This window comes from Anomalospiza imberbis, chromosome 15, assembly GCF_031753505.1.
Source record: "Anomalospiza imberbis isolate Cuckoo-Finch-1a 21T00152 chromosome 15, ASM3175350v1, whole genome shotgun sequence".
NCBI lineage: Eukaryota > Metazoa > Chordata > Aves > Passeriformes > Viduidae > Anomalospiza > Anomalospiza imberbis.
The window spans coordinates 15487406-15510824 of record NC_089695.1 but is presented as its reverse complement, the minus strand read 5'-3'; the positions used below and the strand labels follow the sequence as shown (position 1 = coordinate 15510824).

General features: G+C 61.0%; 3 protein-coding genes across 7 annotated transcripts in view; 2 read left to right on the top strand and 1 right to left on the bottom strand.

Moving 5' to 3' along the window:
* LMAN2 (lectin, mannose binding 2) overlaps positions 1-20824 on the bottom strand; it is a 47313-nt gene extending 26489 nt beyond the window's left edge. The window contains exon 1 of the mRNA XM_068206155.1: positions 20692-20824. Within this exon, the coding sequence (XP_068062256.1) occupies positions 20692-20809 (118 nt within the window). The 5' untranslated portion in view covers positions 20810-20824. The remainder of the gene's footprint in view (positions 1-20691) is intronic.
* Positions 1739-17305, top strand: GRK6 (G protein-coupled receptor kinase 6). 2 transcript variants are annotated; one of them, XM_068206152.1, is made up of 16 exons: positions 1739-1871; positions 4829-4924; positions 7422-7534; positions 7840-7917; positions 8119-8219; positions 9454-9546; positions 9831-9894; positions 10495-10635; positions 11298-11488; positions 12247-12284; positions 12422-12511; positions 12598-12806; positions 13590-13727; positions 13950-14087; positions 14227-14361; positions 15880-17305. In XM_068206152.1, exons 1-16 carry the CDS (start codon positions 1820-1822, stop codon positions 15928-15930), a joined length of 1728 nt encoding a protein of 575 aa, XP_068062253.1. In that variant the 5' UTR covers positions 1739-1819; the 3' UTR covers positions 15931-17305. The 2 variants fall into 2 exon arrangements, with proteins under 2 accessions (XP_068062253.1, XP_068062254.1); XM_068206153.1 differs by having other exon boundaries at positions 15131-17305.
* PRR7 (proline rich 7, synaptic) lies at positions 18615-23387 on the top strand. Of its 4 annotated transcripts, none has more exons than XM_068206161.1 (3): positions 18623-18935; positions 21980-22626; positions 22729-23387. In XM_068206161.1, exons 2-3 carry the CDS (start codon positions 22323-22325, stop codon positions 23142-23144), a joined length of 720 nt encoding a protein of 239 aa, XP_068062262.1. In that variant the 5' UTR covers positions 18623-18935; positions 21980-22322; the 3' UTR covers positions 23145-23387. The 4 variants fall into 4 exon arrangements, with proteins under 4 accessions (XP_068062260.1, XP_068062262.1, XP_068062263.1 ...); XM_068206162.1 differs by having other exon boundaries at positions 18624-18935; positions 22756-23387; XM_068206159.1 differs by having other exon boundaries at positions 18615-18935; positions 21980-23387.
* The last annotated feature ends 32 nt before the right edge of the window (positions 23388-23419 follow it).

Genomic DNA, 23419 nt, shown 5'->3' with positions numbered 1-23419 from the left:
CTGCATCCGATGGGGACATCAGGATCTTCTGGACACTGGTGCTGCTCCAGCAGCCTCCCGTTGTCCCTGAGTCTTGTCAGTGACGGGAATGGTGCTGCAAAATGCCAGGTGGGAGGAAACGGAAAATAGCAACCCAAGGGTTAATGCTGGAAATGAATGGAAACAGAGTAATCTCATTTTAAGTTCAAAATAAACATGCGGCAGCTTTGGAAAGAAAGCAGCTCTAAAAGAGGAGCTCTCGCACCATGAGCTCATCCCTCCAGGCAGTGACAGAGAGATTACCCCCAAGGTGTGGCAGGGCAAAGCATCCTCCTCCTCCTTCTCATCGCTGCAGATTCATACCCTGAAGATGTGACATCTGATTTCCAGAGGACGCTGAGGAGCACAGCAGCCACAGGCAGTACCGACTGCACGGACAGGGAGTGCTTGGAGTAATTTGTGTTATTATCATCCTCACTACAGCCTGAGGACATGAACCCAAAATCTCTCCTGCCATGGGCCCAGGCTGCCATTAACAGAAACCAGTCGAGGGACCTGCCCATCATCTCCTCCATGCCCTGGCCAGCACCGGCCTCACACCTGGGGCAGAAGGAGGCATCTCCTGCGGGCTGGAGCGAGCGACAGAAGCCGTGGGAAGGCAGAGGCGATGTCCTCACTCCAGGCCAGGAGCAGCACAAAGCAGGGCAGACTCCGCTCGGTTTAAGAAGATTAAGGAGTGGTTTTGTGCCCAGGAGAGGCAGGGAGATGGGCAGGTGAGCCGAGGGGCTGACAGGTCATCGAGGGGTGCTCGAGTACAGGCCAGCTCTGCAGGAAAATCAGCCACTGGTTTGCTGGGGTCAGGTGGGGAGAGGTTCCCATGGCACAGCTTTTCTTCAGACAGGGTAACGCTGCTGCTAATTTTGGTGTAAGTTTGAAATAATGGTTTTTAGAGAGAATAATTGGAGTTAAGAAACGGGCGGGAGCTCAAACACCAGAGCAGCACATGAGCTGTCAGGGTCAGCTGCACTGGGGGATGACAAAACCCAAACCTCCAGGGCAGCGGTGACCACGGAAACGGGGCACAGCACCGGAGCTTGGGTCACCCACCCGCTGACCGGGATTGACCGAGACACCGGGGAAACACGCGTGGCTGCTTGGACTTCACTGAGGCTGCGAAGGCTCCCCTAAACACGTAACTGGCTCTGCCAGGAGAGCGCAGGACACCTGGGAGACACCGCCGCCAGAGGGACCGGGACCGGGACCGGGACCGGGACCGGGACCGGGACCGGGACCGGGACCGGGACCGGGACCGGGACCGGGACCGGGACCCCCTCACGGCGTGCTCTGAGCTCCGGCGCTTATTTATATACAACAGATCGGCCCCTCCCACCAAAGAACGGCCTATCACGACTCGCGCTGCGGCTGAGTGACAGCTCCACACCCAATCAGATGACGTGGGAGGTGGGGCTCCTCGTGTGGGCGTCCTTGACTGTCTCCCAATCCGTTCGCGGCGCGCTCTGAGTGACATCTCGCCCTCCAATCAGCGCCCGTCCCCTCGTCCCGGCAGCGCATCGCCGATGGCCGCCGGATGACGTCACTGATCTGGCCCCGCCCCACTCGCCGCACCTCGCCGGGCCAACTGGAGGGCGGTGGGGGTGCGGAGGGGGCGGGGCTTCCTGAGGGGGCGGGCCAATGGCAGCGCGGCGCGGGAGGAGCGAGGGCAGGCATTGGCCGGGCGGGGCGCGGGGGGCGCGGCGGCGGCGGCGGGGGGCGGCGGGCGGCGGGCGCGGGCCGAGCGCGGGGAGCGGAGCCGGCGGGAGGCGGCGGCGCCCGCGGGCCCATGGAGCTGGAGAACATCGTCGCCAACACCGTCCTGCTCAAGGCCCGCGAAGGTGAGCGGCGCCGGGCACCGGAGTCGGCGGGGCGGCAGGCCCGGGTTGCGGGCCCCGCTGGTGCCGCCCCGGGGCTCGGCCGGGGCGGTCCCTCCCGGGGCATCGCGGCCTTGGCGGGGAGCGGGGAGGCGGCGGTGCGAGCCGGGCACAGGCATTCGGCTCCCCCGCCCGGCGCGGGGGTTGCCCGGTGCTGTGCTCGCTCCGGGGGTGCTGAGCTCCCTCCCGGGCGGCCTCGCCGCCTCTCCGGTGCAGATCGCTCCAGATCCTCCGGCACGGGGGAGAGGCAGCTTTGGGTACCGGTACCGTACGACAAAAAAAAAAAAAAAAAAAAAGTTGATTTCAGTCCAGTAGACTGCTGCTTCGCACACACGGGCCGATCCCGAAACTGCGGCGGGGAACCCCACCCGTCCGCCGCCTTCACCGCAGCCCCGGCCCCATGTGCGGGGCTCCCGGAGCTCTGCTGCGGCCCCACAGCGCTGAGCTCCAGCCCCCGTGCGGGATGCAGCCTGGCAGCAACGGGGCTGTCCTGGAGGTGCGGGAGAGCTGCGTGGAGAAGCCTCGGGAGGGCATGGGAAGTCTCACGCAGGCACCTGGTCCTTCGCGCAGAAGATCCGCTCCATCCAGGCATCGATGAGTTCAGTAAATCACATGTGTGGCGGGGCAGTGCAGTCCCCCCTGCCCCGTGGTGTGCACTTGGCCAGACCGAGCCATCCTGGAGCCTGAGAGACCCGCTGAAATCCAGTTACAGGGCTTTGGAGATTAGATTTGTGGGAGCAAAAAGCAGCAAAATTAGATTTGCACGGGCAGAAACATTTCCAAGCTGCTTGAAAACCAGGCTAAGTGTAAGTACTCCTGGCACAGTGACCCTGGTGGACCATGACGTTCGGGTTCACAATGGCAAGGTTTGGTTCAAAACCAAGCAGCAGGGTTTGTGACCTCCAGGCACGAGGCCCAGCTTCACACGGGGTGACCCGGAGACTGGCTCCTGTTGTGCCCTTGGGGAATGGAGTTTTGGCACCGATGCAGCACGAGGTGCTGGACGGCTGCTGCTCCTGGTGCTCCGCTGGTGCCTGTCCCTCGGCAGCAGCAGGCAGTTTGCAGGCAGAAACAGCCCGGTGTCCCACTTGTGCCAGGTGAGAGCCACAGGTGTCCATGCTGCCTGTCCATGGCTCTCCCACCTGTGGCTGAGTGGTCGTGGTGGCTGCTGGGATAAGCTCAGACAGCTTCTGTGACAGGACAGAGCTGCTTTGCAGGCCAGAACCAACAGGGCTGGGTTCTTAGCTCCAGCCCAGCCTTTTTGGACCTTCCTAGGTTGGTGTGGGAGTGCAGAGCTGAGCTGGAATGTGCTATGGGGCCGCTGACAGCCACCTTCAGCTGCTGCCACAGCACGACCATGCCCTGTGTTTGGTCTGGCCCAGGGAACGTGAAGGATCCTTGTCCCCCTTGCTCTGACAGAAGGACAACAGACCAGCTCTCATCCATCACCCAGCCCTGAAGCTTGCTCCTGGTGAGCTCTGGCTGGAGGCAGCCCACCCCTTGCCCCATCCCCAAGCCAGGGGTGCTGGGAGGTGCCTGTGCAGGAGCCCAGCTCCCCGCTGGACTGTCGGCAGTGCTGGGAGGGTGGGGGAGAACCGCGCGTGAAGGGCGCTGGAGCCTCCTTTCAAAGCAAACAACTCGAGGAAATGCAACCTCGGGGTGCTGTGGGGCTTTGCTCTGCCTTTCTTTGAGCTCTCTTGGGGTGAGGATGGCCTGTCCTCCCCTGCCCTCTTTTCGCTGCCCCCATCCGCTTCATTGTGGCTGACAAGAAGGTGTCTGCGCCGCTGGTTTCTTCCAGCCCTGCTCACCCTTGAGTCACTTCCTTCCTGAGTTTGTACAATCGTGCGGCCCAGCTGCTGGTGCGGGGCAGATGCAGGGCAGGGACCCGCGGCGTGCCAGGGACTCGGACCTGGGGCTGGCATCAGCATGAGGCTGACCAGGATGGCCCCATCCCACCTGGTTCTCCTGCGGCGCAGGGCGCCGGATGCCCGGGGGGCTGTGTCTAGGGTTTGGGGCTGAACTGCATCTGCAGTGGAGGAAAGTGTTATGAGGGTGTTTCTCAAGAGTTGATAAATTATGTTCAACCCCTGTGTGATTTCAGAAGGCCTGGCCCGACTCTTGGCCCGACCACTTTGGCAGGGTGATTTAATGCATTTCCAAAGAGAGGTGGGAAATTGTGTGTGTTGGCACTGGAAAGCAATCCCTGGAGGTTGGCTGATCCCAGCAATCATACTTAGTGCTTGCTCTGATGTAAATTTTTTGGTCTATCTAGAAACTTTCCCACCCTGTCCTACAGCACTGGGCATTTACTCCAGCAGCTGAAGCTGGAATAAAACCTGGGTTTTGGATCTGGATTTTCTGAGGCTGCCTTATCTCTGGAGAATGGTGGGAGTGTCCCCACTTCACAGGTGGGAAACTGAAGCGATGAGCCCCAGGCAATGCAGGGAGTTGTCTGTGGAGCCAGGATTAGAGCAGGAATTCCTGTCTCCCAGCTTCTTGTCCTCCCTCTGAGAGCCCCTCCCTGGAGTAAGCAATCAATCTGGAATGAGTAGGTGGCATGAACGTCTTTACTGCTGCAGGAAGAGTTTCACACCAAGCAAGGCATGGCCTGGAGGGGTGATTAGTTATGCTGAGGTGCTGGGGACAGGCCTGGGAGCCAAGAACTGCTGTGGCTGTGGACACTCCTGCTCTTGGTGGGATCCTCCCATCATGAAAGGTCTTCAAGTTCTTGTTTGGGATTTGTTCCGCAGCCAGAGGTTGGTCTGTCCATTTCCAATTGGGGCTCCAACACTTTTGTCCCACCAGGAGATGGTGGTACCACTTCGGTCTTGTTTTCCTTGCCTGGACTTAGAGGCAAGGCTAGGGTGCAGTCAGACACCTTTGCTTCCTGACTCATGGTATTGATTCTGTGTGCCCTGCAGGTGGTGGAGGAAACCGGAAAGGCAAGAGCAAGAAATGGCGCCAGATGCTGCAGTTCCCCCACATCAGCCTCTGCGAGGACCTTCGGCAAACCCTGGGTGAGATGCAGGGCTTGGTGGGAGTCGTGAACCCCAAGCTGAGAGTCAGGGACATATAACAGGGCAAATCCCAGCCAGGATTACTTGGAGTTGAGAGTATAGGGAAGAATTAATGGGTAGGTAAGTGGCTGATGATGTAGCCACACGCCTGCGAGGCTGTGATGAGCTTCTGTGTGCAAACAGACCTGCTCCATGCTGCAGAGTTTTGGAGTGTCACTCTGGGGTGCCTTTGCAAAAATAGCAAAGGTCCTGCTAACATTCTCTGTTCTCCCTGACTGGATTCAGCTCAGCTCCATAGACCTCAGCTTCTAACTTTCGAGCAGTAGCTCTTCCCAGGCAAACTGGGTTTTTGCTGTGTGGAGTGGATGAGAACTGGCACTGAGCAGGGCTTGGCCTGTCATTTTCATTCTGTACTTTGTACTCTTCATGGTTTTAATGTTGTTTGTGCAGCAGGCTTGGTCCTGAGATCATGTGAAATTGTTTTGAGGCACAGAGGTGCAAGTGCTTTGCTTCCTGGGAAGAGGAGAGCTTGTTTAAGTTTTCAATCCGGATTCGTCTGCCAGCTGGAGAGTGGCACAGCGCTGGCCTTGTTTCAGAGCAGGTGTTGCTGAAACAAATGGGTTTGGGAGGTTTCTGCAGCTCAAATTCCCAGTTCTGCCCTGCCCAGGTTTTCCAGTCCTGGCAGTCCTTTGGGCCCCATGGAACTGTAATACTTGGAGAAACTCAACCTCACTCATCCACACTGTAACCCTCAAGTTCACAGCAGCCCAGTGCAGGCTGTCCCCACCTCCCTCTGCCACACAAACCGTGCACCATCTCTCAGGGCTGGCTTCACAGCCAGATGTGACTGTATGGTGACTCCAGCCTTGGATTTGCTGCTGGCTGCCTCTCTGGAGCAAGGTCTGAGGGCTGAACAGGGCTCTGCCTTGGGCTCTCCTTGCAGCTCCCATCTTGGCTATCCAAACCCTTTCTGCCTCTTTGACTTGCAATGCCCTCAGCAGAGCTTTCCCCCAGCTTTTGTCCATCCTGTGCCTGCAGCCACTCTTCCTGTGGCTGTCATGATGTTTTTCAGCACTGAACTTCACCCATTTGCCAGTGGTGAGTGCTGGTGGTCTCTGTGTCTGCTGTCCTGCTATCCAGGACAGTGACCTTGTGAAGATTTGGGAAGCAAGTCCCTCGCAGCCACAGGCTGTCACCACCCGTGTCTCACTTCCCCACGGAGAGGCACGTGAGAAGTGCTCTGACCCAGGTGGCAGCAGCTTCTCTTGGTTTTCCCATGGAGAGATGACCCTGTTCCTTCTGCTTAGGCACTTTTTGGCTGGGTGTCATTCTTTTCACCTCATTGCTTGCTGGAAAGCTTTCCTATTCCTATTTCTTTCCTATTCCAGAGTCTTGGCAGGACTGTGGGCACGGTGGGCTGGTTGCCCATTGCAGAATTAAGCTTTTTGTGCCCTGACCACAGGGAGTAACCTCGTGTGAGCCTGGGCAGCAACCAGGGCAGCTGAAAGCCTCTGATCTCACCGACAGCAAAATTCTGGTCCTCCCCAGCTGAAGGGAACTCCTTCCCCTGCAGACACAAGGAAACCGGCTGGTGCGGCGGAGCTGGTGAGGCCACCTCCTCCCCCACCACAGCCCGCCTGGCTCTGCACTCTCCTGCACCCTCAGGAAGCTGCAGCTTCCTCGGGAGAAACTGCTGCACAGGGAGGGGAAGGCTGGGAGTACCCAGCGCTGGGATCCCCTGGGTGGCTGCACATCTGCTCTGCAGGCAGCCCGCAGCCCTCGGTGGCAGTGGCTGTCACAGAAATGTGTTCTGGCTTGCGATCAGACGTCTCGTGAGTGGAAGGGGAGGATAAAGGCAGAGAGCTGGAAGTGCTCTGGGTAGTCAAAGGCGTTTGTGCGTGGGCTGCCAGAGTTCAGACACGGCTAGGAGGAATCTGCAAGAGTTGATGTAGAAGCAAGTGGCTGTCCCATGGAGAGGGGAGTTCTGACTGCTGTGTGTACATCAGCAAGGCATCTGCGGGAGTGGTGCCTCCCATTTTGATGCTGCTGCTTCCAGCAGGGCCTTTGGGAACACAAGTGATTTGAAGGAGTCATCAGAACAACTCTTGGCCTGGAAGATCTGCCTTGAGATAAGCTTGTTGTGTTCCTCATGTTCCAAGGAAAGTTGTGTGTCTAGAGTAGTTGGTTGATCTCTATGGAGAGAGGAGAGAGTCTTTAGGCAAGCAGCTGATGTGGAGGTCCTTTTTGCTAGGAACAAGAGGTTCAGGCTGAAAAGAGCAGCTCAGGTCAATCCTCTCTCAGGGAAGAGGGTCTTTCATAGGGGAATGTAAAACCTCAGCAATGTCCCTTGTCCCACTGGTGCACTGCCCTCTCCTGGGAATCCCAGTCTGGTGGGACCTGTCAGCAGCCCAGCTGAGGAGTCACAGTACCCCCACTGCTCCCTGGGCTGGGACTGCTCCGTAGGGATTTGGCAGGGTGACCTTCTCCTCGTTTGCAGAGCGGGACTACCACAGCCTGTGCGAGAAGCAGCCCATTGGGCACATGCTCTTCCGGCAGTTCTGCGAGACGCGCCCCGAGCTCTCACGCTGCGTCAAGTTCCTGGATGCTGTGGTAAGAGCAAAGCCCATCAGGCTTCACTGGGGGAGGCAGGGATGTTCCTGACACCCTGGGCACAAACTGGTTGGCTGGGTGCTCCAGCAGGTACTTCTGGGCACATTGGGTTTTCCTGTAGGAAAAACCTGTGAGTCAGAGCCCAGATAGGGCTGGACCTTTGCTTAGGGAGATGTTTGCTGGAGATCTGGTTTTCAAGGAAAGCATGGGAAACTTTGGGCAGAGGGTGTTGCTGCTCCACAGCTATTGCCCAGTAGCAAGGCTGGGTTTCTGGCTGGATCTGCCACTCACACTGCTCTCTCCAGGCAGGGTACGAAGTGGCTCCAGATGAGAAGAGGAAGGAATGTGGGCAGCACCTGATTGAAAAGTACTTGAAGCCAAACGTGAGTAAGAGGGTTGTGTTTGCTGCCCGCAAGGGTAGAGCAGTTGGAGAGCCAACAGCTGACATTGCCCATATCCTGCCACAGCCAACATGCCGAGGCACCACACCACCTCACAAGCTGCCACACTGCTCTGTCCACTGACCCTAAAGCGGGACCCTTGTGCTCTGCTCCCTATGTCTGACTCCATCCCTTTGTCCCCAGAGTGAGGACCACGTGCCTGAAGTTCCCTCACAACTGGTGGATGCCTGTTGTGAGAGGCTGGAGCAGGAGCCTTCCAAGGAGCTCTTCAAGGAATGCACTAAGTAAGTTGGAGGGCTGGGCTGTGCCTGCAGGTCACACATGACACGGGGATGATCTGCAGCTGACTCACCTTGTCCCTCATGGTCCCTTCCTCTGGGAGAGTGAGAGCCGCTGCTAAGGCTGGGGTCTGTAGAGTTTTGGGCCAGCAGTTTGTAGCCCAGCTCCAGGAAAGTGAGCACAAGGATATCTTGTGCTCTGGGAGCCACGAGCTGCTGCAGAAACCTCCGTCAGCCCTCCCAGTCAGAGTTGCCATTTGGGAAGACCCTGTACCAATGTTATTCCCAGTTTTGTGCCAGGATCTTGTAGGCTTCTGCTGAGCTGAGCCCATAGCTGCATTCTGTGCCAGCTGTCCTGTCCTGCCTGCTGCAGAAGCGGCTGTTGTGGTTGGGTTACTCTGGCTGTTGCTGCAGGGGTCTAAGGTCACCTCTGTTCCCATCACAGAAGCAGTGGCCAAGGTCCCGGCTCCGGGTGTGAAGCGGAAGCTCTTGGGCAAACTGGGCTTGCAGCCTCACCCCTGCCTGCACAGTAGCTGGAGCGTGTTGCCTAACTGAGTGCAGGGCTGTGGCAACACATTTGCTGCAGTCTTCTGGGGAGCGTTAGCTCCGTGTGTGGTAACCAGTGTCGTGTCTGAATGCAGAGCCTCCGGGCTGGGCCCTGCCTGCTCTTGGCAAGCTCTGAAAGGGGAGAGCCCATCCGCTTCTCCTTGATGCGTGTTTCCAGTCTAGACACTGTGTCTAAGGCTCCTCACTCCGCTGGGCAGCCCTGGCACTGCTCTCCAAGGCAGTTAGGTCGCTGGTGCAGGATCCCCTGTGGCCTTTTGTGCTGGATATTCATCTGATAGTGAACAGCTCAGCGCCTGGTGCTAAATGTTGCTAGCAGCTGATTACAGCCTGTGTGCACGTTTGCCCTGTGAGCAGAGGGACAATTGCAGAGTCCCATTGTCCCCCTTTGTCCTGCAGCCGTGGCTGATGCCAAGAGGCCGCAATTAGCAGTGCCAGCCGGGTCCCAGGGTGCTGCATTTGTCACAGAGGTGCCTCCAACGCACCTTCCTTTTGCATCAGGTTTAGCGTGGAGTGGGGCTTTCTGGGCCAGGGCTGTGCGGGTGGTTCAGCACCAGGCTGGGTGAGGGATGGCAAAGTCTTTTGGGGCTCTTCACCTCCTCTTTCCTGGGGCTGCTGGCTTTTTCCAGGGCTGTGACCAGCTCTCAGGAACCGTGCTGGCTCTGCTCTCTCCTAGGCTTATCCATGACTACCTGAGCGTGGCTCCCTTTGCCGACTACCTCGACAGCTTGTACTTCAACCGCTTCCTGCAGTGGAAATGGCTGGAACGGTAACGCTCCCCTCACCTCTGGGAAACCTGCACCCTCCTCACATGGCCTGCCTGAGGGGTCCCTGGGGCTCCTTCCCATTCTGGGCCCTGTAAGGAGCCATGAGCCTGGCCTTTGCTGTCCCTCAGGGCCCTTCACTGGCACCAGCAGCATCCCCAGCCTTGCTTGCCTCGTGGGGAAGCAAGGCTGGGTTGAGCAGGGGTTTGGGGTGAGCCACAGTCTGTCAGGCCAGGGCATGGAGCTGTCTCATTGCTGACATCTCACTCTGGTTTCCTTTCCCTCACAGGCAGCCAGTGACCAAAAACACTTTCCGCCAGTACCGCGTGCTGGGTAAGGGCGGTTTTGGGGAGGTGAGTAACCACTGTTTCCTCTGCATTCAGGGTACCAGGCAGCCACTGTTCCCTGCTGCCAGAGGCAGACCTGGGTTGGCCATCAGGGTGCCACCAGCTGCTCCAGCACCTGGAGGCAGGTGCTGCTGGCTGGGTGGGCTGTGGGGGCTCTGTGCTGGGCTGTGTTTTGGGTCTTGTGTGGCCTGTCAGCTCTTCCTGAGAGGCAGGAGCTCATCTCTCTCCAGGTGCTGGAGGTGTGGGAGGTGCTGTGTGGGGTTGGTAGCATGAGCCCTGTGGTGCCTACTGCTAACTGGGCAGTCAGGTCAGTTCCCTGTGTCTCAACAGGGCAAACTGCACTCCTGGAAACTTCCTGCCAGGCTTCCTTCTGTTTATGGAGCGGCCTTCTGTTTTCCTGTGCACCAGCCATGGTGCTGCTAAAGCCATTAGAGGCATTACAGCTGGCCCCTGCTTCTCTGTAACACCTGGAGCTGTCACTGTTACCTGTGTCTTTGCTTTGACAATGGGCTTCTTTGCCTTCCTGTGCCTCTTCCTGAGAGCAGAGCCTAGACCCCCACTCTGAAAATGGCAGTGGGAGGGTGCTGAGCCTTTATCTCCCTCCAGGTGTGTGCCTGCCAAGTGCGTGCCACAGGGAAGATGTATGCCTGCAAGAAACTGGAGAAGAAACGGATCAAAAAGAGGAAGGGAGAAGCCATGGCCCTGAATGAAAAACAGATCCTGGAAAAAGTGAACAGTAGGTTTGTAGTAAGTACATAGGAATTGCTCTCACTTTGCTGCAATGCTGAATTCTTCCTCCAACCAGCCAGCCTGGCACCTCTGTGCTCCTCACCTGGTGTGCAGAGGCAGGAGCAGGCTCTGCCCATGGTGCAGGGTCCTGGTGGCTGCACATCTCTCACAAGGCTGTGGTCTGGCAGGATCTTTACTGCCTCCACAATATGCAGTAAAACAGCTCCAAACATCCATCTGGTTTTACAGGCACCTTTGTGACTTTTGGGGCACAAGTAAACAGTGAGAACTGTCTCTCCAGACAGTGGGGTGGGGAGAAGCCCAGCCCTGAGCTGTGTGACTGGGAGCTCTGCCTTGGTGCACTGAGGTGTGGAAAGCCTGAACCTCCCTTTGCAGAGAGTTCATCAGATGCTGCCCCAATGTTGCTGTTGAGTGCTGCCTGCCTGTGGGGGGAAGCAGCTTTGGCTCAGGGAAAGCGTCCTCCCTGTCCAAGGAAAGCTGGGGATGTGCTGGGACTGCTGGGCCATGTCCTCCCTGGGTTTGCACAGTTCCTCCTCTGCTGGCAAAGGCCCAGCCCTGAGCCTGTGAGTGGCTGCTTGGGTGGCAAAGTGTCCATGGGAGTGTGGGCACCTCCCTCTTCCAGCTGTGTCTTCTAACAGCCTTTCTGCCCTGAATTGCAGGTGAGCTTAGCCTATGCATATGAAACTAAAGATGCTCTCTGCCTAGTGCTGACCCTCATGAATGGAGGGGACCTCAAGTTCCATATCTACCACATGGGAGAGGCTGGTTTTGAGGAGCCCCGGGCAGCTTTCTATGCTGCTGAGATCTGCTGTGGCCTGGAGGACTTGCACCAGGAGAGGATAGTGTACAGGTGCGTGCTGCCTGGTCCCTGCTGGGAGAACTTGTAGGGTCTGCAGCAGCAAGAGGGTTCCTGCTGCTCTTACCAGCCCAGCTGGGTCTGTCTGCTCAACAAAATAAGCTCAGCCTTGAAAGCAGCACAGAGCTGAGTGAGAGGAATCGGGAACAGAGAGCTGATCTTGTGGGAGAAAGGGAGACCTTAGCTTGGCTTCCTTGTGCTGGTAAATGATCGCCAAGAACAGGATGTGATCATGCTGTGAATGTCTCAAGGCAGGCACTGAGCTCCCTGGGCAGTATTGACACTAGAACAAAGGAGGGTAGGCTGCCCCAACGTGCTCAAGAGCTGGGGAGGAGGGAAAACAAGTCGATTGACTGTACTCACAGGGCGTGATGCAGTGTTAGTAAAGTATGGCTAAACACTGGCCAGGAAGTCCCTTCTGGTCCTTCCTTGCCCTGGGGCAGGATAAGCAGAGAAGCCTCTGTTTCTTATGTGGCCTGCTCCATACTGAGTTCTGCACTTGCAAAGAGGGAACCATCCTCAGGCTCACTGCTGAGGGTTGAAGGTTGTTGTGTTCTACCTCTCTGCCCCGGAGGGGAGAGCTTGCAGGGTCAGCTCTGAAACAGAAGGTGAGAGGAAGGTTATCTCTGTGCCCAAGGCCAGGGGCATTGCATCCTAAAGTTGCTTATCTGTGACTTGTTGAGATGTGGCTGTTGCTTGTGTCCTTTGCTTTGACAACAGGCTTCTTGCTAATCAAGTCCCTTCCATCCTAGGGACCTGAAGCCAGAGAACATATTACTGGATGACCATGGTGAGTACAGGGTCAAGAGGAGCCGTGAGCCTGAGTTTTTTCTTACTCTGCTTGAACCAGGGTTACTCTGTGTTTTTGGCAGCTTCAGACACTGCCCCCTGACTTTCTCCTGTTAACTTGTCCCCTCGTCTGTGCAGGTCACATCCGTATCTCAGACCTGGGACTAGCTGTGCATGTGCCAGAGGGCCAAACAATCAAGGGCCGGGTGGGGACTGTTGGCTACATGGGTAAGTCACCCTGCTTTAAGCAAAAAGTCGTTCAAAAGATGTGCTCTCCCTGCCCTCACACATCCCTCACCCCTGCTCCTCTGCAGCTCCAGAGGTGGTGAAGAACGAGCGCTACACGTTCAGCCCGGACTGGTGGGCTCTGGGCTGCCTGGTGTACGAGATGATCGAGGGCCAGTCCCCCTTCCAGCAGCGCAAGAAGAAGATCAAGCGGGAGGAGGTGGAGCGGTTGGTGAAGGAAGTGCAGGAGGAGTACTCGGAGAAGTTCTCGCCCTGCGCCCGCTCCCTCTGCACCATGGTACAGCTGTGCAGCCCTGTCCCTTCACTCCCTCTGCACCGTGGTACAGCTGTGCAGCCCTGTCCCTTCACTCCCTCTGCACTGTGGTGCAGCAGTGCAGCCCTGTCCCTTCACTCCCTCTGCACCATGGTACTCCTGTGCAGCCCTGTCCTTCACTCCCTCTGCACTGTGGTACAGCAGTGCAGCCCTGTCCCTTCACTCCCTCTGCACCGTGGTGCAGCCCTGTCCCTTCACTCCCTCTGCACCATGGTACAGCTGTGCAGCCCTGTCCCTTCACTCCCTCTGCACCATGGTACTCCTGTGCAGCCCTGTCCTTCACTCCCTCTGCACTGTGGTACAGCAGTGCAGCCCTGTCCCTTCACTCCCTCTGCACCGTGGTGCAGCCCTGTCCCTTCACTCCCACTGCACCATGGTACAGCTGTGCAGCCCTGTCCCTTCACTCCCTCTGCACCGTGGTACTCCTGTGCAGCCCTGTCCCTTCACTCCCTCTGCACCCTGGTGCAGCCCTGTCCCTTCACTCCCACTGCACCATGGTACAGCTGTGCAGCCCTGTCCCTTCACTCCTGTGCATGCAGCAGCAGAACACCAGGGCTGCTCCCTGCAGAGGTGACAGCCAGCTACCCTTGTTTCTGATAAGGCAGCACAGGAGGATTCAAAGTGCCTTCATTCCTTGCCCAACTACCTAGCAGGCCTGTGCTCTCCCTAGAACACACTGCAGGAACCCAGGGCTGCTCCTGCACAGAGCACCCTTCACCCAGGACACTGGTTTCCTTTGTGTCACAGCTCCTGTGCAAAGACCCCTTGGAGCGCCTGGGGTGCCGAGGAGCTGGGGCCAAGGAAGTGAAGGAACACCCTCTCTTCAAGCACCTCAACTTCAGGAGGCTGGAAGCAGGCATGCTGGACCCTCCCTTCAAGCCAGATGTAAGTGCCCATCTGTTCCTGACCTTTTCAGTCACTGCTGCTGTCAAGGGAAGAGGGAGCCCTGGCATGGGCAGATGGGGCCCATCCCCTTCCCTGGCAGAACAGGGGTCCAGCAAGCTCTGGGCTGCAGGGAGAGGTGGCCTTGGCTTAGCCATGAGCAACAGTTGGAGGTGGTGGCATCAAGGTGGAGCCTGGCATTAGAGCAATCTTTGTGCTGCATAGCCCCAGGCCATCTACTGCAAGGATGTTCTGGACATCGAGCAGTTCTCCACGGTGAAAGGAGTGGAGCTGGAGCCCACAGACAATGACTTTTACCAGAAGTTTGCTACAGGAAGTGTGCCCATTCCTTGGCAGAACGAGGTGGGTCTTTGCTCCTGCTTGTGCCCACCATGGCTGAGGGCAGTGTCCCTGTGCTGTCCCCACTGCTCCCATGCTCTGCTGGGCCCTCGGGGATGGGCTCCATGTGGCACTTGCTGCAGCCTTCTTTTCCCTCTTCCAGATGATCGAGACAGAGTGTTTTAAGGAGCTGAATGTCTTTAGCACAGATGGCACAGTGCCCCCAGACCTGGACTGGAAAGGGCAACCTTCTCCACAGCCCAAAAAAGGGTTACTCCAGCGCTTGTTCAGCAGACAGGTAAGGGTTTGCCCAGCATCTCCTCCCCAGCCAGTCTCCCAGCAACAGTGACCCTGCTCCTGCCTGTGCCAGGGAGGTCTGGCAGGGAGGTGGGCACGAGAGGGCAGCGAGCAGTCTCCCCTAGAGCTTTCAGGGGCACCCGTGCAAGGCTGCAAGGAGCCAGCCCTTGCCTGGCTGGCACTCCCCATGCTGGGGGAGTCAAGGGGGCTGGAAAGGAGTGTCCTGGCTAAACATGCTGGAATCACCCAGGCAGAGGAATGCTGAAGACTCTAAAATACTAAGTCATCTTCTTTCGTACGTGAATAATACCATCCCTGAACAAGTCTTTCCTCTTGGAGTGGGCTGTCTGGGCTCCCCAGAGCACTTCTGCCAGATCTTGAGCCAGGCAGAGAGCAGCTCTTTTGAGGGATGAGGAGAACAGAAACATCTTGCAGCTGCTGTGGGCTTGCTTGCCTGCCTGTTTCCTCTGCCTGGGACAGTCTTTGCCTTCTTTCCAGGCCTGGCAAAGCCTGGGCTGCTGCCTCCCAGCAGCTGTGTGCAGCTGTAGGACTCCAGCATGGTTGGCTCGGGACCCACTCAGCCACCTGGTGCTGACTCCTGCTCCTTGGCAAGCTCCCGAGTTGTGCTTTGCAGTTCAGTGGGCTGCCCAAGCCAGAGCCAGCTCTGAGGATACCCAGCCCTTCCCGAGGCAGCCAGGACCTGCCAGAGGATGGGCAGCTGTTTGTAGAAGGGGTTGAGCTGTGATTTCCCACGTGTTTTCTCTTTCCAGAGGTGAGCAGTCACTCCTGGCTGCTCTGCTCAGGGAAATACCCGGTGGCCCACGGACATGGCAAGATCTGGGAAAGAGGAGTGTTATCCTTCAGTGCCTATTCCCTTCCCCTGGCAGAGCACAACCTGCTTGTTGTTCTAACTGCCCCCTGAGCCACTAATCCAGCATCCCTGCTCTTGCTGCCTTTGTGGGGGAGGCCTTGCCCTCAGCTTGAGCCGAAGTTGCCCCTGCACTGCCGCTGCTGGGAGTTCTCCTCCCGGGGGCTGTGGGAAGTTTCCTTCACTCCTCTCCAGATGTCTGGGACACACAGAAGGGTTGAGAAACTGTGAAGGGTTTGGCATTGCCCCATGCTCAGACTCCCATTTCAGCAATAAGGGCTTCAGCTGCTCTCGTGGCCAGCTGAGCCCTGAGCGGGGCCGAGCGTCTGTGCTGGCACTGAGCTTGTGTCCCTGTGTGGCTGCAGTCCCTGGAGCCCAGCTTCCTCACAGCTTCTGAGCTAGCCAGCTGTGTGCTCACCAGTCTGTCTGCCAGGGGCTGACCTCCAGATGCAGCTGGACTGTTCTCTGCAGTCTGGGGGTCCCATCCTGCCCCTTGCCTCCATGTAACTCTCCCGCACACAGGCTGGGAGGGAACCTGGCCCATCCCTGCCAGAGGGCAGCTGTAGGCTGGGTTGTGTGACCGTGCTCACCCTCTGCTTGCTGTGCTCCTCTCTCCCTCCCTCCTCCCTCTCCTTGCCCTTCTGACTTCAGGACTGTTGTGGAAACTGCAGCGACAGCGAGGAAGAGCCCACCCGGCTGTAGAGCACAGCTTGTTCTCCAGCCCCTGGGACCTTCTTGCCTCTCCTGAGTGCTCAGCCTGAAGGACACGGTCGCAGTGGCCCCACAAGGTGGATTTGTTTACAGTTTTATACGTTTGTATGTGAAGACTGTGAGGATGATTCCAAGGCTGGCAGCCGCACACGACTCGGGTTGAGGTGCCTCTGACCATGGGCAAGCCCTGAGACAAACCCGGACGCTTCCAAATCTGCCGCTTGGGATGGTGCTGGTGCTGCTGCCGCTCCTGTCCCAGGCCCAGGGTGGGAGGGAGGGATCGTGCCGGCGTGGGCCGAGGCCAGGCTGGAGCAGCTCTGCTGACACATTCCACGGTGCCGAAGCGGCACCGCAGGTTTGATGTATATTTATATATGTTGGTCTGTACATATCACATGTTGGTTTTTAGTCTATGGGTGGGGGCCTGCGCTGCCCCCACCCTGTCACAGGCACAAACGTCCTCCTATGGGAGGAGTGACGGTGCCAGCTTTGTTCCAGGGAGTCCTGGACAGAGGCCTTCTGTGCCTTGAGGTGTCTAAATCATCTTTCCTGGACCTTCTGGCCATGCTGAGGTGTCCTGGCTCCAGCGGAGTCCATTGCTCAGCCTCGAGGCACAGGAAAGTGCTGTGCCAAAGCGTCTCCCATTGCGTCCTGGCAGCAGAGCGTCACTGCCTTGTCCTCGTGTCCCTGTCTGCTGGAGCCTGCTGCCTCCTGCCTCGTCTCACACGTGCTGCCAGCTCCAGTGAGCTGATCCCGAGCCCCTCTCCAGACCACTGGCACAGCTGGACACAGCCACTCCCGGGTACCTGCTGCTGCTGTGGCCAAAGGGTTGGTCTGATCCTGGCACGCTGCAGGATAGTGGCAGTGTCGTTCCACCAGCTCTGGACCTGTGCGTTCCAGAGATGTGGCTGTCCCCAGGCCCAGCTCAGTGGTGGAGGAGCAGACACAAAGGACCCTGCTCTCAGGGAGCAAAGCTGTGATAAAGGGAATGTCCCTTCCCAGGGTCGTGTGAAGCAGTGACCCAAAAGTGAATGGGCTGGGACCAGCTTAGTGTGTGCCCCCAGGGGTTCTGGGGAGCCAGCACAGCTCCTGCACCCACAGGCAGGAGCCCTCTGCGGGGAGCAGCGTGGGGATCGGCCCACCTCTCCATCCAGCTTGTCCTGTCCCCTCTTGTGTACACTTGTCCCAGCTGTGTCCTGAGCAATAACTTGTCCCTTCTCTGTGTGTGTGTGTGCACACGTGCGTGCGTGTGCTGCTGCCTCTGCTCATTCTGAGCCAGGCCCCCCAGGGGGGCTGAGCACCTACTTGGACCTGTGGTATCATTTGCTTGCCTTGCACTAAAGTTGGAGAGTATTTAAATTTTTAACCTTTTGTTAAGTGTAAAGATTTCCTGTGCCTTGTATTGCTCTCGTGTCATGGGGGAGCCTGCTCCGGGCCATACAGGGTTGGTGGCTGTAAGAAGGGAGTGGGGACCTCATTTCTGGCCTGCCATGGGCTCTGCTGGTGCTCCTGTCCTGCAGGGAAGGGCTGGGGATGCTTGCCAGGGCAAAAAGGCTGATGCTGGCTGAGCCCTGAGCATCACAGATGACCCTCGGTGTCTTTGCTGCGTATTTTGAGTCAGCGTCAGGGCACGACAGGTATGAGGCCTTGTGCTGTTGGGATGCTTGTGCCAGCTGTGGCCCCCTCTGGGGTGTGTCCATCCCCAGCACAGCCCCTCCTGGGCTGTCCCAGGTGTGCTGTGGGGCCGGGACAGTCCTGCTGCCCTCTGATCCCTGTGAATTACTGCTTTAGGGGGGCCACCATGAATGGGAACCTTGTGGCAGCACAGAGAGCTGCTCCTTCGCTCAAGGAACAGCCCCTCGAAGGGAGACCCTGCGTGGCGACACGGGGTGAGGGTCACGACGGTCACCAAGGGGGAAGCAGTCAAAGGGGAGCAGCCTGGTGGGGGACACAGGGTGGGTTTGGGGTCCGGGGCTGGCGGCAGCGGCGACAGCCTCGTGCGCAGCGCGGGGGGGCCACACGCAGCTGCACTGGGATGAGAATAGCAAGTGCGGCTGGGTAGCTAGGGAACAGTTGCTATGGGAGCGGGCCGAGGAGTTCTCACACTCAGAGGGGGCATCTTGGGGTAAAATCCAGGCATTTTCTGCAGCCGTGGAAGGAAGGAAGGCAGGCAGGCGGGGGGATGGGGACTGCTTGGGCATTGCTGTTCCAAACGCAGCAGGCAGGATGCTTGTGCTGCCCTCCCGGCACTGCCTGGGTAATGGCACCCTGGCACCAAGGTCCTGGGGTCACCAGCGCGTTCGTGTGTCTGTCACATGTTCAGGGTGGCTCTGGGGCAGAGCTGGAGTGTGAACAGAGCCGTGGCTAGCCCTGAGCAGGGCAGGGAAGTGGTGCTGCCTGTTTGCACCTGCCTAGTGGTGCCTCAGCATTTGGGGGTGTCTCCTCCCCATCTCTGTCCTTGATGGGGGTAGCAGCATGCAAGTGAGGGGATGCTGGTGTATGTCCAGAGCTGGGGTGGGTGGATCTGGACCCTATGGACACGGGTGAGCTGTGGGGTCCTGAGCAGTGCTGTGGGGCTGTGGCGGCAGTTCTGCACACCATTTTCAGGGGTGAAGGATGCTCTCAGCTGTTGCCTGGGCAACGGCTCCTCCTCCAGCCCACCATGTGGCTCGGGGAGCGCTCCCCCGCCTGCCTCCCCCCGCTGCTGGGGAGAAGGGGAAGGGGAAGGCAGCTCCCGGCCCCCGGCGCTGGCGGGGCCGGAGGCCCAGCTCCCTTCGCCCGCCCTTGCCCTGACCTGATGATGCCCGTGGGCCCCACCGTGCCCCCCGTCCCTACGGTCCCCATGCCTCAAGGGACCACCCCGGCCCCCCCGCATGGCCGCAGCCTCCTGCCCGCCCTGGGTGCTGCTGGGGCACCCGCACAAACACCGAGCCGGCAGTGCCCGACTGCCGTGGCCGCGCTGTGAGGTCGGATCGCAGGAGGCGAATTCCAGCAAGGTGAGTCGGGGCCAGAGCCAAGGGAGGCGGGGGACACGTGGCCACTGCGGCCCTGCTGCGAGCGAGGTGGTCGTGCTTGGCCGGGCACCGGAGCCGCTATGCCCAGCTGTGGTGGGAGTGGGCTGCCAGCACCCGGATTGCCCAGGTCATGCCCTGGCCGGGATGGAGGAAGTCCTTCCGGCTGGCCCCCGGCAGAACAATGCGCCGTGTGTGCAGCCGCAGCGGGCGCCTGCCACCCTGCCCACAGGGAGGAAACGACGACGGGGTCATGGCCTGCGTGGGGCACCCACACCCATCACCCACCCGCATCTGGCGCATCTCCGCCCCAAAACCACTCTGCCCCGCTCCTGGCACAGCCCCAGCGCAGCGAAGGGACGGCGGGGACTGGAGCCCAAGCCTGGTGCAGTCCGAAGGAGCCAGAGGGCTGTCCCGTGGGGGCCACGGCCACTGGCCTCGTTTACAGCAGAGAAGAGCTGGTGACAGCCACCGGCTGGCAATGGCTGGGGGAGCCCTAGCTCAGGGACAGTTGCCCAGGCCAGGCTGGTGAGGGTTCTGCTTGGGGCTATGGCACCCAAGGGAGTGGGGTGACCCCAGGACACCCACTGCCATTTTGGCCCCTCGCTGTTCGGGGGGCCAGGCTGGCACCCCTGCCCTGCAGAGCCACGTGTCTCACTGCGGTGGCCAGGTGGGCTGTGGCAGGGGCTGTTAAGGTCTTGCCAGCGGCTGTGGCCCTGTGCTGGCCGTCACCCCGGGGAGCACGCTGTTGTCACCCCTTGAGGAGGCTGGGGATGGCATTGCGGGAACGGGTGGCAGCACCCACAGGGTACCTCCAGGGCGAGTGCAGGGCTACCGACCGTGGGAGCCTGTGGCGCCACCCCACCGAGCATCGCAGGGCCCTCACCCTACCCGGACCGGGAGCCACTACCCGGGAATCCCCGGCCCCCCCCACCTCTCGGGGCTCCCGCGGCCATCCCCGGGGATGCCCTGGCCCTCTCGCCACCGGCATCCCGCCGCCGTTCCCCAGGGGCCGGGGCGGGAGGGATTCCCTTGGCAGCACCGGTGCCCAGCCGATAGCCCCCGAGCGGCGGCGGGTCCCGGGGCGGGGGGTGCGGGGAGCCCGCGGATCCCTCCCCGAGCCGAGGGCGGGGCGGAGCGGCGGGGCGGGAGCCCGGGCGGGCGGGGCGGCGCGCGGCGGCGGCGCGGGAGCGCTCACCGGAGACAAAGGCAGCGCCGGGAGGCGGCGGCGGCGCCGCGCACCGGGCGCGCACCGGGCCCCCTCCCCCGCCGCCCTATGGAGCCGCCGCCCGCCGCTTGAGCCACGTGCGCCGCCGCCGCCGGTAACGGGAGCCGCGGAGGGAGCGGGCGCGGCGCCTCCGCCTGTTGCGCGGTGCGGGGGCAGCGGGGCCGGGGCGGGGGCGCGCGGGGCCGTCGCCACCGGGGGCCGCGGCGGGAGCGCGCGGCGCGTACCGGGGCGCGCATCTCCGGTCCGGCCCCGTCGGGCGCGCGCCCCGGGGGAGGAGGATGAGGAGGAGGAGGAGGATGAGGAAGGGGTGCCGCGCCCGGCACGGGGAGCGGGGAGGTTCCTCGCCGGGGTGTCACCCTCTCCGCAGAGGCAGCGGGTAGGGATGCGACGCGGGCAGCGGGGCCCAGGCCGTGGCCGGGGGCAGCGGGGCGGCCCGGGGCTACCGGCGGGGCCCGGCTCGGTGGCCGCTCCGCTCTCCGCCCGGCGTGTCTCCAGCCCGGCCCCGCTCCTCCCCCAGCCCGCACGTCCTCGGCAGCCCCGCTCCCCCCGCACGCCCCAGCTGCGAACGCCCCCGGTCCGCGGCGCCGCCAGCCCACCTTGCACCGCTTCCCGGTGTTCCCCCGGCCGTCATCCCCGGGCTCGACCCACGGCCCTTCCCGCACGGTACCTCTCCTCCCCGGGGATGCCCAGGCTGCCGACGAGGAGCCTGTTGCAGCCGATGTGGCGAGCGCTGCCCGAACCGAGCTAGGTTCAGCCAGGGCACCCCCTCCCCAAAGACCCAGATCCCGGCGCTGCCTCAGCCCACGCGTTTGTCTGCGTGATGGAGCAGCCCCCGCTGCCCGCCGGAGCATGGTCAGGGCCCCCGGCTCCTTCCTTCCCCATCGTTTCTTCCTTCCGCCGGGCTCGGCCCTCCGGCCCCGCCGGCACCCTCAGCCCCGGTGGCCCTGCCGTGATCCCTGGCCAGCAGCGTGGCCCTGCGCCGCAGGGGGATGGAGCACCCCGCGCCCCTTCGCCCTACTCCGAGGGAGTGATAATGTCACCGTGATCACCCAGTCCTCGGCTGCCGTCGCTTCAGGCTCACCCTCCTCCCTGCTGCCGAGCCCGTTTTTTCCCACACCACGATAATGAGAATCCTGACGGGTGCTTACGTGCCTGCCTGCGAGCACCCATGGGTGCTGCTCGCCGCTCACTGAGGAGCAGACCTGCCCCTGGCACACACCTTTGACATTTGATGCTTGGCTGGATGTGACCGAGCTGTCACCCTGCCTAAAGGGCGAAGGTGATGGCTCCCATCACCACCACCCCTGGCTCTGCATTGCTGTGTTGGGGTGCCACCATCCCCAGTGGCTGCGAGGCCAGCGATGGCTTTGGTGCACGTGTTCCTGCGAGCGCCACGTGCCGCAGGGAACCGGCACCTCTGCTTGTCCCTCCTTCTCCCCAGGTCACCCTCCTGTATGGCAGCACAGGGATGAGCTGCCGGGGCTCAGCAACATCTTCAGGTGCACTGGGTGGGCAGGAGAAGGGGATCCCACTGGACACCCCATTATCTTGAAGATGATGCTGTGGACCACAGCGTGGACCACAGCATCCATCTCCCACCCCAGGGTGCCCGGCAGTGCCGTGGGCGATTCTAGGGGGGCTGTGCAGGTTTGCATCCATGGGGGTGATGGTGGGGGGTGCATGGGGTGCCAGGCACGGTTCCCCCTGGCTGCGGGTGCTGCGGCGCATGTGGAGCGAGTCACCATGGGAACGGGGCGTCCACGTTTCCGTGTCGCTCACGCTCGCGTCTGTCTCGTTGCAGGGCCCCCACCCCGGCGGTCCCCCCCCAGCGATGGGCAGCGGGACCCCGGCAGCCCCGTCCCCCCGCCGCCCGCCCCGCCGGCCCCCCGCCCCACCGCCCGCCCGGCGCACCCAGGCCTGACCCACCCGCTCCAGCCCCCCCCAGCTCCATGGCGAGGACGGACCCCTGACGGCAGGCTCGCCCGCGGGCCAGAGGAGACGGCGCCGGGCACGGCCCGGGGAGATGCCCTCGGCGGCCCTGACAGCATCGGGTCCTCCCTGACCCTGCCGCCGCCCTGAGCATCCCGTCCCCCATCCCGAGGGCAGGGAGAGGCGGGGGCCTTCCCCCGGGGCCGGCTGCCAAGATGGTGATGTCCCAGGGCACCTACACCTTCCTCACCTGCTTCGCGGGCTTCTGGCTCATCTGGGGCCTCATCGTGCTGCTGTGCTGCTTCTGCAGCTACCTGCGGCGGCGGGTGAAGCGGCAGCAGGAGGAGCGGCTGCGGGAGCAGAGCCTGCGCGCGCTGGAGATGGAGCCGCTGCACTACGAGGGTTACGGGGGCAGCCCCCCCGGCATCGCCATTCCCCACCGCCTCCGCCTCGAGCCCCACCATCACCATCATCACCCCCACCACATCCCACCCCCCCGGCCCTGGAGCTGCCGGCACGGTAAGGAGCAGGGAGGGGCTCTCGCATCCCCGGAGCACGTGCCTCCCCCTGTTTTGGGGGGGATACGACGCGAGAGCCGGGGCGCAGCGCTGACGGCAGCAGGGGTCCGGGGGGGGCTTTGCCTTGCAGAGTCAGACCTGTCAAAGCCGCCGTGCTATGAGGAGGCGCTGCTGATGGCGGAGCCCCCCCCGCCATACAGCGAGGTGCTGATGGACACGCGGGGGCTCTACCGCAAAATCAACGCCCCTTTCCTGAGCCATGAGCGGCTGGAGAAGCAGGAGCAGCCTCCCAGCTACAAACCCCTTTTCCTGGACGCCGGCTACGGTTCAGCGCTGCACCTGCCCCGCTCAGCCAGCCCCGGCCCTGCCTGCCCGGACCTCTACCTGCAGCAGGAGTGCTCCCCACGCATGTTTCCCAGCTGGACGGACTCGGAGCTCAGCAGCAGGGACACCTACGAGACGGGACCCTGGCACCTCCCGGTCTCCATGCCCCTCTTCGGCAGGACTACCGCTGTCTAACGGCGGCCGCGGGGGACGCCCGGACCTTGCCATGCACCTGGGGGGTGGGGGGGTTTCGGTTGCTCGTGTCACCCCAGGGACACCCGCCCCGGCGCGGGCCATCGCCGCCGGCGCGGAAGGGGCTGGTTCCCCGTCTGGCCCCCGCTGGCCCCCCCATGGCCGGGGGCGCTGGGGACCCGGACTCTGCTCTGTTTCTTAAATTTTTTGTTTGTTACAGTTTGAGAATAAAAGTTTGTGGCTCGGGTTTGCCTCCTGGCAGGCTGGCATGGTGGGAC

Bases quoted from the DNA above. Each gene is read 5' to 3' on its own strand.
- GRK6 (XM_068206152.1), top strand. From the start codon at position 1,820: ATGGAGCTGGAGAACATCGTCGCCAACACCGTCCTGCTCAAGGCCCGC. The intron at 14,088-14,226 runs GTGGGTCTTTGC...TCCCTCTTCCAG, and splicing joins CCATTCCTTGGCAGAACGAG to ATGATCGAGACAGAGTGTTT. The intron at 14,362-15,879 runs GTAAGGGTTTGC...TTCTGACTTCAG, and splicing joins AGCGCTTGTTCAGCAGACAG to GACTGTTGTGGAAACTGCAG.
- PRR7 (XM_068206159.1), top strand. From the start codon at position 22,323: ATGGTGATGTCCCAGGGCACCTACACCTTCCTCACCTGCTTCGCGGGC.